We start from the raw sequence: 18,834 nt of genomic DNA on the forward strand, positions 1-18,834 counted from the left end.
GTCCTATTCCTACCCTAGTCATTCTTTTATTCCTAACATACCTATAGAAAGCCTTAGGGTTTTCCCTAATCCTACTAACTAAGGTCCTTTCATGTCCCCTCCTTGCTGCTCTTAGCTCTCTCTTCAGGTCCTTCCTGGCTACCCTAACACTCTCAATCGCCCCAATTGAACCTTCACGCCTAATCTTTACATATTCCTTATTAAACCACGGCTCCCTCACGCGACCCTTTCCTCCCTGCCTGACGGGCACATGCTTATCAAGGACACTCAATAGTTGCTCCTTGAACAAGCTCCACATATCAATTATGCCCTTGCCTTGAAGCTTACTTTTCCAGGCCACACATCCTAAGTCATGCCTCACCGCATCATAATTTCCCTGCTCCCAGCTATAACTCTTGCCCTGTAGTGCACACTTATCCCTCTCCATCACTAGAGTAAAAGTCACTGAATTGTGGTCACTGTCCCCAAAGTGCTCAGCTACCTCCAATTCTAAAACCTGGCCTGGTTCGTTACCCAGAACCAAATCCAGTATGGCCTCACCTCTTGTTGGCCTGTCTACATATTGTGTCAGGAAACCCTCCTGCACACGTTGGACAAACACCAACCCATCTAACGAACTCGAGCTATAGCTTTCCCAGTCAATATCTGGAAAGTTAAAATCCCCCATAACAACCACCCTATTACTTTCACTCTTGTCCTGAATCATCCTCACAATCCTTTCTTCTACATCTCTAGGACTGTTAGGAGGCCTGTAGAAAACTCCTAACAGGGTGACCTCACCTTTCCTATTCCTAACCTCAGTCCAAACTATCTCAGATGGCGAGTCTTCATCCATCGTCCTACAAGGCAAAAGTAAAGAGTGTAATTGAATACACTCCACTTGCAGCTCCTACAATATTCAAGAACATCCTGGTGGTGTCCACTACAACATCAAGGACAAAACATTTGCTTCCCAAGATAAATATTCAATTTCTGCTCACTGGAGTGCTTCATGTACAAAATGGATTGTGGTAACCTACTAACACTCCCTTGTAAACACCTTCCAAACTCAAAATCTCCACACTCTGGAAGGTTGAGGGCATCTTTCCTTTGAAGCCACAAACCATCCTGACATGGAACTCCACTATTATTGGGCCACTTTGGGAACAATTTGACAGCCCTTTGGGAATACCTTTACAACATGAGCTACAGTAATTCAGGAATTCAAGAAAGCAAGGCAGTTGGGGATTGACAACAAGTGCTGGCCTTGACAACAATCAGAATAAAAAATGAAAAACACTGTTCATGCAGCAAAAATGCCAAAAGAGCCTTCACAGGAGCATCATGAGACTGCATTTGACACCAAATCAAATAAGGAGATAGAAACAGAAAATGCTGGAGAAATTGAGTAGGTCAGGCAGCATATGTGAAGAGAGAAAAACAGAGTTAATGTTTTGAGCAACTGCTGCAGATTGCAAGTGACCATTCTGTTCCTGATTCCAATGCCAACATTCTGCTTTTTAATCAAGCTAACATTGTAAACTTGGAAGACACTTCATTATTGATAGTTTTCATAATAATGGGCAGAGTTTTCTCAGTTGGTACATTCAGAGAATGAAGTTTACCATCAGACCATAAGAAATAGGAACAGGAATAGGCCATTTGGACCCTCAAGCCTGCTCTGCCATTCAATAGGATTATGGCTCATCTGACATTCCTCACATCCACTTTCCTGTGTTTTTCCCATAACCCTTGACTCCCCTGCTGATCAAGAATTTACCTCAGCCTTAAGTACACATAAGGACTTTGCCTCTACAGTACTCTTTGGCAAGGACTTCCAAAGATTCGCACCATCTGAAAGAAGAAATTCTTCCTCATCTTAATTGATATCCCTTTATCCTACGCTCTCCCCATGAGGGGAAACGTCCTCTCAGCATTTACCGTGTCACATCTCTTGAGAATCCTTTATGTTTCAATGAGATCACCTCTCATTCTTCTAAACTTCCGTGAGTAGAGCTGTTTAGCCTTTGCTCATAAGACAATCTCTCCATACCAGGATCATCCCAGTGAATCTTCTCTGAACTGACTCTAATGAAATGATATCTTGCCTTAGATAATGGGTCTCAACAGCACCTTGTTCAATTGCAGTAAGGCTTCCCTACTGTTATGCTCCTACTCCCTTGAAATAAGGACCAGCGTTCTATTAGTCTTCCTCATTGTCTGCTGCACCTATGAAGTATGCTTCTCTGTTTTAGGTACAAGTACCCCCCTGTTCCTTTGTGTTACAACTTTCTGCAGCTTTTTTTTCCATTTAAATAATACTGTTTACCTTATTAGAAACAGGTAAAGGTTTATCAACAAATTATAACATTTCAAAATAAAACAAGCCAAATAAATATAGAATATAATTTGAAAGATCTTTAAACATTACCAAAACGAAGTCATATCTGATCTCCAACACCATCATGTTCCAATCACTCAAATCCACAAAATTATCTTTTGTATCAAATCTCCAGGTTTGATTCAACTGCTGCTCCCCTGTGAACTAACCTGTGAGCAGATACAAAACCAACACCTTAAACACTCTCAGTCATTTAGATTTCTCACCAAACACAAATGGTCTCAAAGTTTTATCATCTAAACATTCAGACCAAGGAAGCTAAGCTCTGTGAGCTGACATTTAGTCCTAACTAGGAGAGAAATTGTATTTGCTTCTGATCCCAGTCCAGTCTCCTTCAAAACTGCTCTAAATGCTTTCAAACTCTAAGCTAAAATCAGACCTTGATCATCCTAAACCAAGATGTGGAGGTACCAGTGTTGGACTGGGGTGGACAAAGTCAGAAGTCACACGACACCAGATTATAGTCCAGTAGGTTTATTTGAAATCACAGGCTTTCTTTTCATTAAGTGAATGTTTACTTCTCCTGTCATAAACCTTACCGTATCGACAATCTTCCATTAACATTCCAGAGGTTTGTAGTCCTTGCTCTCTGGTACACACTGAATTAGGTCACTGATCTGGAAAGAATACACTGACCTTGTCTTTGTCTTTATATCCTTCCCTTAATGCCTTTAGTTTGAAATCCAGACTGAACAAATGAAATTAATGTATGTAAATCACACACCTTTAGCATGAATGGACAAGTTGGTTCTGCATAACACACATATGAGAGTCAGTACAGTCAAGATCTTTATTTCAGTTACTGGTCAGTATGATATTCTTGTACTCCTGATAGATATCCCATTATTGCCACTTACCTAATTTATTATCTTGTCTGTTTGCTTATTTTGTTTGAGAGTTAAGCTGGTCTTCGACACAGCTTTATTCTGAATATCCAGAGTTTCAAATTTTTATTTGCTTAACCATGTTTTCTGGAAAAGCCCGTCCATCATTTACATTTGATAGGGGAAATTTGAAACTGATTTCTGATACTGAACATGCCTGTATTCTGACTGGTTTGGGTGTTAGTGCAGTTTTGATAATTTTCACAGAAACCAATCACTTCAGGAATTCCAACTGTTAAATCACATCAGATTCTGGGATTAATTTTGAGGTGCATAGAATTAAAAAATCGAACAATTATATTAAAGACTTGGTCTAAGTTTTGACCTCTATTCTCAATGGACTATCGGGACACTGGAGACGAGAATGTTGAGAAGTGAAACTCTACCATACGAAGTAGTTGAGACGACCTATCTTTGAAGGGGAAGCTAGATAAATACATACCAAAGTGGGAGATATAAGGAAATGCTGATGGGAGACGATGAAGAGGATGGTAGAAAACATATGTGGAGAATAAGGTCTGGTAAAGAATGTTTTGCGCCCAACAGCCTATTTCTGTGGATTAAATATTGTGTATATTGTGTAATATTTGTAGCTGGAGCAATTTACTTTTTAAGTTTGGTCAACAATTAGGTTACGGTCCTTTGATTATTGATGTAGTTGGTGTAGCCTAAGAGTTAGTTACCAACAAACAAATGATTGGTGTCCATATCTACCATAGCAAAAAAACTCTATTTTGCAGAAATGACCATCAGAATATCTTGGGCTATATTTGACCTAAAGAAGAGATAAATTTATTCTCATTATTTCAGTGTAAAATAGATCGGGGGCACAATTTTGCTTGTTTTACTGGTGGTGAGAAAGGTTCTGAAAAGGGAAAATAATTGGGGATAGATAGCCCTGGTGAGATTTTTGCCCTCTTCTCTTGCCACCTCAGAGTTAAGTGCTGGATGAGAAGGTCCACAATGGAACTTTCTTGACTCATCAGCAACTGAGAGCTCTAAATGGTCAATTGATGGCTACTTAAGATCTCAATTCACTACCAGTCTGACTAGCTGCCTCACAACAAGCAGGTGACTGGTTTCCTGACTGGAAAACTGGAGTGACCTGCCTCCAGGTTGGGCTTAGTGACTTCCATTTGATCCAATCTGAGGCTAGTGAGGGGCAAGATTGGACAGCAAATGGTTGGCACTGAAATCCACTACCAGACTGTGACTCCCGCTCATGAAATCCCTGTCCCAGTCCCTACCCGATGAGAAGTAAATAAAAAAGACATACCCTGTCACTGTTGGATTTTCTGATGACTAAGCCTCAAACAACAGTCCTTAGGACCCAGATGTGCTGGTCTTTGATTGACTGGCAGCTTCTGGAAGGGTTGGAGTCTGCTGTTGAGGCTGTGATTAGCCTGATGTTTAATTTATTTGTTTTGAATAGAATTGAATCTTTGTTCCTTTCTATTCTATGTGTAAAGTACAACCAATCTCTGCTGTCTTGAAGAAAATTAATTATCTTTATAGATCTGAGGAACATAATCAACTGGTTAGGCATTTAGACTGATAACAGTTATATGAAGTTTGCTCCATTTTTTCCATAATTAGAAGTTATCCTGTATTTATATTCTCCACCTCTCAGATGGAACTGCAACAACACTGTTAATGTTTCAGAGTTTCAGTGTTAACTATTGACAGTTTTTAAAAACATCTTGTTTGGTTCAGTAAGGCTGGTTTATTCTCAGCTTCTGGTTCTTAACTTGTACTCTGCGTTTTGTTCTGACCTTTTCCATCTTATCCTTTCAGTTCAAAAGATTTATGCCGAATTATATCCAATGTTGAATAGAGTGTAAAAGCTGAAGTTTTTCATTTGAAATTTCCTCTTTTAAAGTGTTCCTACATTAGCTCATATATTAAGATAAAAATGTAGTTATTTTAATGCAACATTTGGAGGCACACTTAGATTGTTGTAAAATAAATAATAAATAATATTGCAAACATCAACTCTACATTTCACAGTAATGGTGAGCCTAATTTCTCTCATTGTGAATGTTGCTCCAAAGATCTAATTCTGGAAGTCCTACTCCCTCAATATGACACCTGCTATTTTCGTAGAGGGTAAATGGGGGTGGATTTCAAAGTGAACATTTGTGGACTGTGGAAGCATCTGCCCATATAATACAGTAGGTGCCTTCAGTCATGTTTTAATTTGGTTAGGCGGGTATGGGGAACACAATATGTGCAATTTAGACCTGGTAGGAACAAGTATAAACTTTGTGGATTTGTTTGGATAGGTAGGCTACACTATGGGAGATGCAAATTACCCTTTAGGAAAGTGTCCCACAATACTTTTGAAAAATGCCCTTTGTTATTGTTAAAAATGATTGTAAATGTGCATTAAAAGTGCATGTCAAGCTGTCAAGGCACTTAAACACCTACCTTTTAAATATTCAAATAGTTACCTGCAGTGTTTTTTAAAAGCCAATGCTTGATATTTCACTTATGTGACATAGCCCTGTGTTTTATCATTACTGGACTAGTGTATTCTGGATTAGAGGTGCTGGACAAGCACAGCAGTTCATGCAGCATCCGAGGAGCAGTAAAATCAACATTTCGGGCAAAAGCCCTTCTTCAGGAATACAAGACTAGTGTATGACTGATTTCCCAAACTTCAGTTGTCACTTTAGGAGCTTCTCAGTTCACAGTTTGCTTGAAAGCTCCAAGTGGTTAAAGCCTCCTTGAAGTGGAACTGTGAATTACATTGCTTATTTTTATAACAGATTAAAGGATTTTAAGCGTAGTGAATGGATTGTTGTCAACCAGAGTGCATTTTGGAAACAGTGAATTAATCAGTAGATACTTAAGAGCTTTATTTAATATCAGCATTGGCTCTAGTTGATTAGATGAGTTGATTTGGTAGATGTGAGGGAAGAAGGGGTAGATTGGGCCATGGGTTGGTATGTTCGTACCAACATTGGGGAGAAAGAGTCATGGGGTCAGCTAGAGGAGATAGGTAAGAAAGGAGAGTATGGAGGGCCATGGTGTATGGGTAGACAAGATGGTAAAGGGAGGGCATGGGGATGAGTGGAGGGGCATAGGTTACCAATCTTGTGTGGTGAGCCTATGTTTAATATAAAATGAAATGGCTCCATCTAAACTCTTGATAAAAAAAAATCCATTGATAGCAGAGAGGGAATCCTTCTGGGAAGATCTCACCCAGGTGCCAGAGATCAAAAGCCAGTGCTTGACACATTGCATCAGATATAGTTAAATTGTGAAATGAAAACAACTCTATTATTTACTTTAATTGGGGAGAAAGTGAGGACTGCAGATGCTGGAGATCAGAGCTGAAAATGTGTTGATTTCTCCAGTTTCCTCATTTCCCCTCCCCCCACCTTGTCTCAGTCAAATCCCTCGAACTCAGCACTGCCTTCCTAACCTGCAATCTTCTTCTTGACCTCTCCGCCCCCACCCCACTCCGGCCTATCACCCTCACCTTGACCCCCCTCCACCTAACGCATTTCAAAAGCCCCACCCCCAGGTCCCTCCTCCCTACCTTTTATGTTAGCCTGCTGGACACACTTTCCTCATTCCTGAAGAAGGGCTTATGCCCGAAACGTCATTTCTCCTGTTCCTTGGATGCTGCCTGACCTGCTGTGCTTTTCCAGCAACACATTTTCAGCTATTTACTTTAATTCCTGACTAAATATTCCTTCAAATTTAAGCAATGATGTATAAATTGGTATGTTACAGTTTGTTTCATTGTGCACTGTTTTAATTAAAATATCAGAACATATTTTAATGTGAAGAAAAACAATAATTTTCACAGTATGCGAATAGTAATCAAGCTCCTGAAAATACAAAAGTGCACTTAGAGCAGGGAGCCTTGCCCTGAGGAAGGGGAAATTGAGAAATGACTGGGGATCTTTGCCCTTGCTCAATTTGCCCAATTTTAGGTGACTCTGATTTTGTGCAGAAAAGTGGAGCACTGCAGTTTGAGCAGTTGATCTAGATACCTGACCCTCCAATTTGCACTCACATTATTTATTGAAAAATTCTTTGAATTTCAACATTCATGTCTGAGCACTGAAGATTGAGGAACGTAATTACAACTCAATTGTATAATTTTTTTTGTTTACCTTTTCTAAGTATAGGAAGGAGCCTAAGCTTCAAAGAGAAGCATTTAATTTAAATTATCGTTTAACATCTTCATTCCCATCTTCACATATCACAATTTGTGCCTGTAGTACATTCACAGTATACATCTGCACAGGTTCTAAGGATGAGTGCTCTTTGTGTTAACCTTCTTTACATTTTAAAAGAGGGAATCATTTTCAACATTTTTAAGCACATAAAGCAATAAATTGAAGTGAAAAACTTTTAAAAATTGGATCATTTAAAAATAGCTTTCACTTTAATTAACTACCATATGTCATCTTTTTGGATGGCTTTGATTATAAATTTGAATTTATTCTACTTGAGATCTAGTTAGGTCAACTGTCTGTACAAAACTGCTCTTACTCATCTTTTAAATATGAAGATGGAAAAAAGTGAGATTAACTGTTCCTGGTGCAACTGATGCTGTGTACCATGATCAAGGCTAAACATCTGTGAACGGCAATCATGGATGACCTTTCATATAACTTTAATTATGCACAAGTGGCAGGTTCAAATTAGATATGGTTTGCATTACCTGGCAGCGATATCAGGTGTTTGTATTTTATTCCATTTGTTCAAAAAGAAACTCATGATCAAGCGGCAGATGGTAGAAGAAAATAAGGCTTTGAAAGGAATATGTGAAATCTGGAGTTCATCTCCACACATTAACATGAAGGTCAGTTTCTTATTAACAAATGGGGGACAGAGAAATTTGGACACATTAATTGAAGTTCAATGCCAGTGCCAATTTTGATAGCTCATAGCAAGATGAGCTGAATGGTCTCTTTCTGAACCATTACAGGTCTGACCCGATGCAGGATGTTGGAAACATCTGCCAGCTCTTACCTCTCCCTTCCTTAGCTGTCTATTGTATATGAATTAAAACCATATCCTGCACGTATTGTCACTGTTTCTCAGGTGCATACTTCCAATATAATAAACGTTTGGTAGGTGAAATCTCACTGTTGTCAACATATTTCAGTGCATAATCAGGGCAATCTTTTGTATCTGGAACACTGGCAGAAACTAGCTTTGGTCATTTTCTCCTAGTTGCATATCTCCTCCATGGTTGACTTTGGCTCTTTTTTTAAATCTGTGACCTGAACATTGAGCCTTCATCTTACTATCTGTGCTTATGTCCTGCTTTCTAAAGATGTCAGGGAACAGTTTAATTAATACTTTGGTTCTAGCAGTTTGTTGCATCTTTTGTATTAATTTTTGAGTTGAGAGCATGACTGGCAAGGCTAAACTGCCCTTGGGTAGGTGATGTGCCACCTACAACTGAGTGACTTGCCAAGCCATTTCGGGGGCAGTTAAGTAAGAACCACATTAGTGTGGGTTTGAAGTCAATGTCGACCAAAGTCTCCCACTGTATTAGAGGGAGGTGGGACTGTGACGGGTGCCTGAAACCTGTCACTTGTGACAGGGCAGACCCTCAGTTCAATGATGCTGAGCTGGATTTAATGTGAGAGGCTATGAGGGAGAGAAGGTAGATCATCTTCCTGAAGCATGGTAGAAGGAAATCACCTCATCATGCAGCAGAGGCACTTCTCTGTTCAGCATTATTTCCCTCTTCCTGCTCTGCCCCTTCCCTGATGTGTTGACTCCTTCCAGGACACTACTGTCCTCAAGGTCCATATGTCAATGGAGGGCCATGTTATGGAAAGTGCAACAGATGAGTATAATGACTGACACCTATGCAGGAAAGTATTGGAGGACACCACCTGAACAATGCAGTCACTGGATTCATATCTTCAGAGGCCTGATGACCTGTTCAATGTTGTCCTGATAAGTAAGTGGCCGTATCACCTCTGTGTCCCAAACTGGAACTCCCATGGAAAGGTGAATATCATTTATTCAAGGGATCTACCTTGTCTCCTAGAGTTCAGTGATGCCTTATGGGGGATGATATGAAATTCTCTGGACTGCTGGAGGATGTAGAGGTCATAGCAGCTGCCAGGTGAGTGAGCATAGACATTGTGGAATCTCCTGTGTTATCACAGACAGTTGACTGTGGAATAGAGTCCCTTTCAGTTAGTAGATCTCACGGTGTGGTCAGTGCCTTACTGGCCTTATGAACAATTGATGACACTAGAAATCCAGTGATTGAGGCAAAGCCAACTGCCCTTGACCCCGCCAGGTCCTATCTGTCATTAAAGAATGTGCTCTCCATCTCTGGCAAAAAGGACATCTGGGATGTCCAGCTTGTCACTTTCACCCACATTACCTTCATTTGGCCAGTTTCTGAAGGATAACTTTTAGCCTCTGACAGGCTCTTTATGAACTGCTATACGATGTTCGTGGTCTCAGCTGGAAAGAGAACAAAATTCCTGTCCTACTGTCTGTCTTCTTGCTTATTATTACTGATGCCAAATCAGCACTCTGAAATTGAAATGCCACGTATCTAGTGGTAATTTTTAAGGCCCCTTCTCCCCTGCATCTATCGCCATCCACATCCTGAAACTTCAGCCCCTTGTAGGATTAACATATCGTTTGCAATAGGCAGGCAGCATTTACATTGAGTGCAGATTTGACTTTTTGGAAGGCGGGGTACATATTTCAATTGGCTTGCAAAGACCTATTTTAATTTAACAGCTAACAGAAAAAAAGATGGTTTTTAAAAGATATGACTATGTTTGAATCAGGGGTCTGGGAAATAAAAATGATTTTATAACGTTACTATCCTTTCATCCACACTCCTTCAGACATGTTAAACCATTTTACCATTCAGTCTCCAGCAAAGAGTGAAACAGAAATTCTTCCTTCCAATCTACTGCACAACTTAATTCCCAGCAAAAGAACTATTATCTTTATGTATAATCTAGGCATTCAGAATTGGATTTTAGCATGCAATATAGAGTAGCATGGTGGCTCACCAGGGATCCAGTTTCAATTCCAGCCTCAGGCGACTGTGTGGAGTTTGTACATTCTCCCCCCCCCCGTCTGCATGGGTTTCCCCCCAGGTGCTCTGATTTCCTCCCACTGTCCAAAGATGCGCAGGGTAGGTGAATTGGCCATGCTAGATTGCCCATAGTGTTCAGGGATGTGTAGGAGGTGCATTAGTCAGAGGTATATGTAGAGGAATGAGTCTGGGTGGGTTACTCTTCGAAGGGTCAGTGTGGATTTGTTGGGCCAAAGGGCCTGTTTCCATACTGTTGGGATTCTATGATCATGAATATACTTAGAGGAACAATAAAATAAGGATATATAGTCATTGTTATGCAGGTTTCTCTAAAGCTGAAAGTCAGTGTTGGTGTTACTGTTAATTATTCACAGACATGTAAACAATGTAGCCCTGTTGCAGATGTCATTCTGTGATTGAGTATTGGAAATACCTGTATTTATTGTGTAAATTTACGATGTATCTGCAATTCAAAAAGCAATTCTCAAATGTCATGGTGCAAAACTAAAAACTAACGGAGCAACAATTAACATTTTTGCATTCCTGCGGAACATAGCCTTTTTTGAACTAATGAATATCTGAGGCAAATGCTGAAATAGAATATTACTTCAAAGTTTCTCGGAAACTGTAAAGCTTTGTCTCCGAAAAGAAATGTTTTGGAACATTGTGCTTATGTGCCTGAGTACTGTGAAACAGTGACTGATCAATTTATTGATATAGATCGAATTCTTATATTCTAAGGTATTTTCACTTTCAGTTGGTTTTCTCATATTTATGTGTTAAAAATAAAATGATATTTACTTAATATGTTCTGTTCAAATTAATTGTACACAAAAAGAACCAGGCCATGTTACACAATTTCAATTTTAGATATTGACAGAACAAAACATTATAATTTTTAGCATTTGTCTTATACAAGTAACCTGCCTGAACGATATCTCGAACATTCGTGGCAAAATGCTGTTGCGTTATTTACTTTGCAGATAGATTTAATTATCGTATGTGAATGACCAATCTAATTTTTGTTTTCATATGTCTATCTTCAAATATCTCTGATTTTATCCTCTGCTTGTTTAACTTTATGGGGTTATATGTTTCAGAACTACCATCCACACGGAACATAATGCCAGGCTTATTAAATCAATCCACATGGGCACCTCTCCCTTTGAAAGCTTCCTGCATCAAAGCCTGCATTAATGGTTACTCACTCAGGGTATCTGCAAGACTCACCTACACCAACCCAGAAGCGGAACCAATTGAAGGTAAGCAACTGAGCAACAAGAGCAAGAGGTCTGACAAAGTAAGATCTCAAATCAGATGGTTATTTAATAAAACTGTTGTGTAATAGATGAAAGGCCAGAGTTTTTCTTAGGTTGTGCGAGATACCTTGGTCAATTCTCCAACAATCAGCCAAACCAATGTAAAATAGCTTCAAGTGCAAAGAATATTTGGTGTACATGATAATCCAGGTCTTCCAGTTCCCAGGTCATCGGATGTGGATTGAATCCCTGGCAAATTCTTGACTGCTGACTTCTGTAAGAATTGCCTCGGAAGTTTGAACATCTGTTGGGCAATTCCTTTGCCCCCTTTACCCTCAGACTCCACTTTGAGCTACTTAATTTACTTAACTGAATAGTTATCCAGGAAATGATGGAGAGAAAATTCCTAGTCTAAATCCCAGGTAACTACAGAACTGACACCCCCATATCACTAAAGCAGACTCCCTGACCCTCAATCAACCTTTCACACCAACCGTCCCTCAAACACCTGCCTAGCCCGGCCCAACTAAACCAACACCCTGACTCCCCTTCTGATCTGACCGTCTGCTCTCAATCAAAGACCGTCTGATCACCCAATAACAGACGCTCCTTTCCCCAACCTGACTACCCCAATCCAACTACCCACTTGTCCATCTTGGGAAATAAGGCAGGCAGGTGACTGAGGTATCAGTGGGGGAGCACTTTGGGGCCAGCGACCATAATTCTATTCGTTTTAAAATAGTGATGGAAAAGGATAGACCAGATTTAGAAGTTGAAGTTCTAAGTTGGAGAAAGGCCAATTTTGACGGTATTAGGCAAGAACTTTCAAAAGCTGATTGGAGGCAGATGTTCACAGGTAAAGGGACGGCTGAATAATGGGAAGCCTTCAGAAATGAGATAACAAGAATCCAGAGAAAATATATTCCTGTCAGGGTGAAAAGGAAGGCTGGTAGTTATAGGGAATGCTGGATGACTAAAGAAATTGAGGGTTTGCTTAAGAAAAAGAAGGAAGCATATGTCAGGTATAGACAGGATAGACGAGTGAATCCTTAGAAGAGTATAAAGAAAGTAGGAGTATACTTAAGAGGGAAATCAGGAGGGCAAAACGGGGACATGAGGTAGGTTTGGCAAATAGAATTAAGGAGAATCCAAAGGGTTTTTACAAATATATTAAGGACAGAAGGATAACTAGGGAGAGAATAGGGCCTCTCAAAGATCAGCAAGGCGGCCTTTGTGTGCAGCCACAGAAAATAGAGGAGATACTAAATGAATATTTTGTATCAGTATTTACTGTGGAAAAGGATATGGAAGATATAGAATGTAGGGAAATAGATGGTGACATCTTGCAAAATGTCCAGATTACAGAGGAGAAAGTGCTGGATGTCTTGAAACAGTTAAAAGTGGATAAGTCCCCAGGACCTGATCAGGTGTACCCGAAAACTCTGTGGGAAGCTAGAGAAGTGATTGCTGGGCCTTTTGTTGAGATATTTGTATCATCAATAGTCACAGGTGAGGTGCCGGAAGACTGGAGGTTGGCAAACGTGGTGCCACTGTTTAAGAAGGGCGGTAAATACAAGCCAGGGAACTATAGACCGGTGAGCCTAAACTCAGTGGTGGGCAAGTTGTTGGAGGGAATCCTGAGGGACAGGATGTACATGCATTTGGAAAGGCAAGGACTGATTCGGGATAGTCGACATGGTTTTGTGCGTTGGAAATCCTGTCTCACAAACTTGATTGTTTTTTGAAGGAGTAACAAAGAGGATTGATGAGGGCAGAGCAGTAGATGTGATCTATATGGACTTCAGTAAGGCGTTCGACAAGGTTCCCCATGGGGGACTGATTAGCAAGGTTAGATCTCATGGAATACAGTGAGAACTAGCCATTTGGATACAGAACTGGCTCAAAGGTAGAAGACAGAAGGTGGTGGTGGAGAGTTGTTTTTCAGAGTGGAGGCCTGTGACCAGTGGAGTGCCACAAGGATTGGCGCTGGCCCCTCTACTTTTTATCATTTATATAAATGATTTGGATGTGAGCATAAGAGGTACAGTTAGTAAGTTTGCAGATGACACCAAAATTGGAGTTGTAGTGGACAGAGAAGAGAGTTACCTCAGATTACAACAGGATCTGGACCAGATGGGCCAATGGGCTGAGAAGTGGCAGATGGAGTTTAATTCAGATAAATGCGAGGTGCTGCATTTTGGGAAAGCAAATCTTAGCAGGATTTATACACTTAATGGTAAGGTCCTAGGGAGTGTTGCTGAACAAAGAGACCTTGGAGTGCAGGTTCATAGCTTCTTGAAAGTGGAGTTGCAGGTAGATAGGATAGTGAGGAAGGTGTTTGGTATGCTTTCCTTTATTGGTCAGAGTTTTGAGTACAGGAGTTGGGAGGTCATGTTACGGCTGTACAGGACATTGGTTAGGCCACTGTTGGAATATTGCGTGCAATTCTGGTCTCCTTCCTATTGGAAAGATGTTGTGAAACTTGAAAGGGTTCAGAAAAGATTTACAAGGATGTTGCCAGGGTTGGAGGATCTGAGCTACAGGGAGAAGTTGAACAGGCTGGGGCTGTTTTCCCTGGAGCGTCAGAGGCTGAGGGGTGACCTTATAGAGGCTTACAAAATTATGAGGGGCATGGATAGGATAAATAGACAAAGTCTTTTCCCTGGGGATGGGGAGTCCAGAACTGGAGGGCATAGGTTTAGGGTGAGAGGGGAAAGATATAAAAGAGACATAAGGAGCAACCTTTTCATGCAGAGGGTGATACATGTATGGAATGAGCTGCCAGAGGATGTGGTGGAGGCTGTAACTATTGCAACATTTAAGAGGCATTTGGATAGGTATATGAATAGGAAGGGTTTGGAGGGATATGGGCCGGGTGCTGGCAGGTGGGACTAGATTGGGTTGGGATATCTGGTCGGCATGGTCGGGTTGGACCGAAGGGTCTGTTTCCATGCTGTACATCTCTATGACTCTATGACCTCATCATCTGTCATCATACATACGTTTTCTATCCTACGCATCTCCTAAATAGTCACGTACCACCCTAGCTGTTCACCCATTTGCTGACATTCACTGGACACTTAAACTTACAAAATGGCAGCTGGTGTCCCCTTCATTCACAATTTGATGGAGTGATTATGAGATACTGGACTTCACAACTCTGAAGAAACCAAGCTTGACAGACCCGGCTGGAACTATGGAGTGCTTTGAGATGGTGAATATATGAGCGGAGCAGCAATCTGATGATGAATGCCGCTTTATGGAAGACTTGAGCCACAGTTTCTGTCGTATAAATGTGAGAAGTGTGAAAGTGTGAATACAGAGGAGTGCTATAAGCACCATCCTCTATGATGGCATCTTATCAACAGCTCAGGATCTCAGAGGAATAAGACCTACCAGTTGAGTCTGCTTCATTGTCTCTGTGTCAATGCCTATCACATCAGTAAAACTTGTACTTTGTTGCTATTATGCAATTAACTACATCATATTTAAAAGAAGTGCCTTTCCTCATTAGACTGTTTGTTTCCTCTAACACTCTTGATTTAATACGATGAGCCTAAATAAAGAGAGGGTGGTAGTAACAAATATACCAGATAGATCATATAACATGTTGAGCAGGGGTGAGTGTTCATCTTGCAACAGTTTCCGTGCTCTTTCAATCATATTAACTGAATGATTCACAGGTAGTGAATTAGGCACATTGATTAAAATGCATAATTTCAATGTAAAAACTTTTTTAACTGTATTCATCAAGTTGCCCCACTTTAGTATAGCAAGGCATATCTGGAGAAGCAACATTTACTTTATGTTATATTCTAAGGCACTGCTTGATTTTACTGCTTTATGTCAGATTTTATATTCATCAATATGCAAATTATTTTGAGCAGAAACTTGAACATCAAGAAAACTTTTCAAAACTGGTGCAGCTTTAGAAGCAAACTCTGCTCAGATTGCTGATTGCATTTAATGTGCAGATTCTACCTAAAGCCGTTTTCATTATTCAGGTTTGTGAACCTAAAGATGGGTGATACTAACCATGAAAATTCTGCCATCTCAGTGAATTAATTGGGCTATTTTATTTCAGTTTTGGAAGTTGTGTTCGGGATAATTGCACAGATTTTCACAGTTTGTGATCTCATCTTTCAAGAGTAAATTCGCTGGGGATATATTTTGCTTCTGGCAGCAAGAAAATGCCATCCCCATTATCCTGCTTTTTTCTGCATCAACCACAAGGACAAAGTTCAGTTTAGACATTTGCCACTCAAAGTTAATGTATGGTCTACATGTGGAACTGGGAATGCATATAGTGCATACGGGTCTTTTTGCCTGACATCATTAGCTGCCATACTGGAGCTTCTAAAAGCTGAACTAAGGAAGAAATCAAACCCAAGTCTTTTTTTAACTCCTGCAAAGACCACCTACCTCACCCTGAACTCTTCTTTTAACCTGTCCCGTCTCTTGGGGAAGAATGATTCTGAGCTCATTACCATGTGCATTCACCTAGACTGTTTTAATAATCTGCGACCTTCAACATATACATGTGTAAGTATAGTGTCATTTCTAATGGGCTGTGTATTATGTATTGAACCATCACCTAAGCAAACCTGTATTGAGTGTGAAATTAGTTTTATTCTTGGATTGAAATGCAATCATGTCAGATTCCTCTCCTGCTCTGCCTTAGTCATGTGACCTCTACCATGGATAACCATCCTGGAGGCAGCCATCTTATAAATACTTCTGTCAAGACAGTGCAGATCGGACTGCTATCTTGTTGAACATAGATCATGGTGACAGAAGTGGAGCTGAGATTGAGCATTGAAGAGGCACAGCTACTGTTAGAAAGACACAGAATGTTCAGAGCACTGAAAGCTGCTGTAAGTCACTGAATGATACTGACAAAGTAAACAAAATGAACCAGAGCTGAAACATTGAATAAGACACAATGGCTGGAACCTTTCTTCCAACTTCGGTTTTAATGCAGGTGATATGAAGCAAAACTGGCAGTTATTCTACATACAGTGGCAAAATAACAAAATAGTGATCGATCTACTTAATAAGACAGAGCAGCTAAGAGTAGTCTCACTCCCATCAGTGTTGGGAACAGACTGTTTCAAAGTGTATTAACCCTGAATCTCTCTGAAAAACTGACTGCAGAAAGTCTGAAAGCCTTGATGGAGTGCTTTTAACCCTAAGTGAATATAATTTATGGGTAATATGTATTAAAAATTAGGGGCCAGGGTGAAAAGAGCCTGTTGATAAATTTGTGATTTTATTATATCAACTCATGTATCCTGTGAATTAGAACCACTGAAGGATGATCCAGTTAATGGGAGGGTTGCATTTGGATAAGCAGTTCGGCAGCGAGAACAATTCTCTTGAGAGAGGAGAAATTTGTTTTCATGGTTGATTATCAGTCGCCCTTTTCCCACTTTTCCTCCACACTTTGATCCCTCAAGACCCAAGTATTATATCCAACTCCTTCTTGAAATTGTACAATATTTTGGCTTTGATTGCTTTCTGTGGTAACATATTCCATAGGCTCACTACTCTCTGAGTGAAGAAGCATCTAAATGGTTTGCCCCATATTCTCAGACTGTGTAAACACCCCTGACATGGGAACATCTTTCCTGCATCTACCCTGTGTAGGGTTCTGCAATCAGTAATTTTCTGATATTTAGGTGGTTCGTATCGCCCCTAGGTCCCTGGTTCTGACCCTGGACTTATTTCAGAATGTGAATGAAGAAAGCAGTTGTCAGGTGTCTTAGGGTAAAAGAATCTCTGTGTTTATTTAAGTACAAAATATAAGTATAATACTAGAAATAAATGTTTTGTAATAAACAGTGAAATTGACACAATTATACCGAGGACAGTAATTACATAAACTTTTAAATTAAACATAGGTTAAACACTATTGGAAATGGTTGATGCTGGTACAATTTCAACATTTAAAAGGCATCTGGATAGGTATGTGAATAGGAAAGGTTCAGAGGAATATGGCCGAAGTGCTGGCAATTGGGATGAGATTAGAATATCTGGTTCACCTGGATGAGTTAGACCGAAGGGTCTGTTTCCATGCTGTACACCTCTGTGACTCTATGACCACAATGATTGGATCCTCCTTCCCACTACAAGTTCTTCTTCAGCTTTAAGCAGATATCCCAAGCCCTGGTATCAGAGGTTTTACATGCAGAGGGTGGTGCGTGTATAGAAAGTGCTGTTAGAGGAAGTGTTGGAGGCTGGTACAATTACAACATTTAAAAGGCAAATGTGAATATATTACTTTTAGTTCGCTGATCTAAATCTCACTATATTCTACATACAAAAGGTGGTTACTTGAATCTGGATGAAAGTAGTGGCTTTCTAATTACATTTTGGATGACTTTCGACCTGTTAGCCTCACATCAGTACTAGGGAAAATGCTTGAATCTAATATAAAGGAAGTGATAACTGGATAATAATGAGCTGATTGTGTACAGTCAGCATTGATTTGGGAATGGGAAATCATGTTTGATGAAATTGTTGGAGTTCTTTTGATGATGCTACTAACAAAATTGTTGATGGATATAACATACTGGATTTTTCAGAAGGTTTTTTGGTAACGTCTACAGGAGGTTGGTCAGAAGAATTAATGCACGTGTGAAAGGAGGTAAGACACTGGCGTGGATTCAGATCAGCTAAAAGACAGAAAACAGAGAGTAGGAATAAATGGGTCATTCCCACTTTGGCAGGCTGTAACTAGTGCGGTACCACAAGGATCAGTACTTAAGTCATAGCTATTCACAATATAGGAACGACTTGGCTGTGGGGACCAAATGTAATATTTTAAAATTGTAGTAGTTGATGGCAAAGGTTCATCTTGGAGTGCCGTTACTAGCGGTGTTCCGCAAGGATCTGTTTTGGGACCATTGCTGTTTGTCATTTTTATAAATGACCTGGAGGAGGGGCTAGAAGGTTGGGTGAGCAAGTTTGCGGATGATACGAAAGTCGGAGGAGTTGTTGACAGTGAGGAAGGAATTGGCAGGTTACAGCGGGATATAGATAAGCTGCAGAACTGGGCAGAAAGATGGCAAATGGAGTTCAATGTAGCTAAGTGTGAAGTGATTCACTTTGGTAAGAGTAACAAAAAGATGGCGTACTGGGCTAATGGTCGGATACTTGGTAGTATGGATGAGCAGAGGGATCTTGGTGTCCATGTACACAAATCTTTGAAAGTCACCACCCAGGTAAATAGTGCGGTGAAGAAGGCATATGGCGTAATGGCTT

At 40.2% G+C, this 18,834-nt stretch overlaps 1 protein-coding gene across 6 annotated transcripts in view; it reads left to right on the forward strand.

The window, feature by feature from the left end:
• vwa5b2 (von Willebrand factor A domain containing 5B2) overlaps window positions 1-18,834 on the forward strand; it is a 169,363-nt gene that overhangs the window by 51,503 nt on the left and 99,026 nt on the right. For all 6 annotated transcript variants that reach the window (XM_043702438.1, XM_043702441.1, XM_043702442.1 and 3 more), the window contains exon 3: window positions 11,413-11,574. In XM_043702438.1, the coding sequence (XP_043558373.1) occupies window positions 11,436-11,574 (139 nt within the window). In that variant the 5' untranslated portion in view covers window positions 11,413-11,435. The remainder of the gene's footprint in view (window positions 1-11,412; window positions 11,575-18,834) is intronic.

Source organism: Chiloscyllium plagiosum, chromosome 13 (genome assembly GCF_004010195.1).
Source record: "Chiloscyllium plagiosum isolate BGI_BamShark_2017 chromosome 13, ASM401019v2, whole genome shotgun sequence".
Lineage (NCBI taxonomy): Eukaryota > Metazoa > Chordata > Chondrichthyes > Orectolobiformes > Hemiscylliidae > Chiloscyllium > Chiloscyllium plagiosum.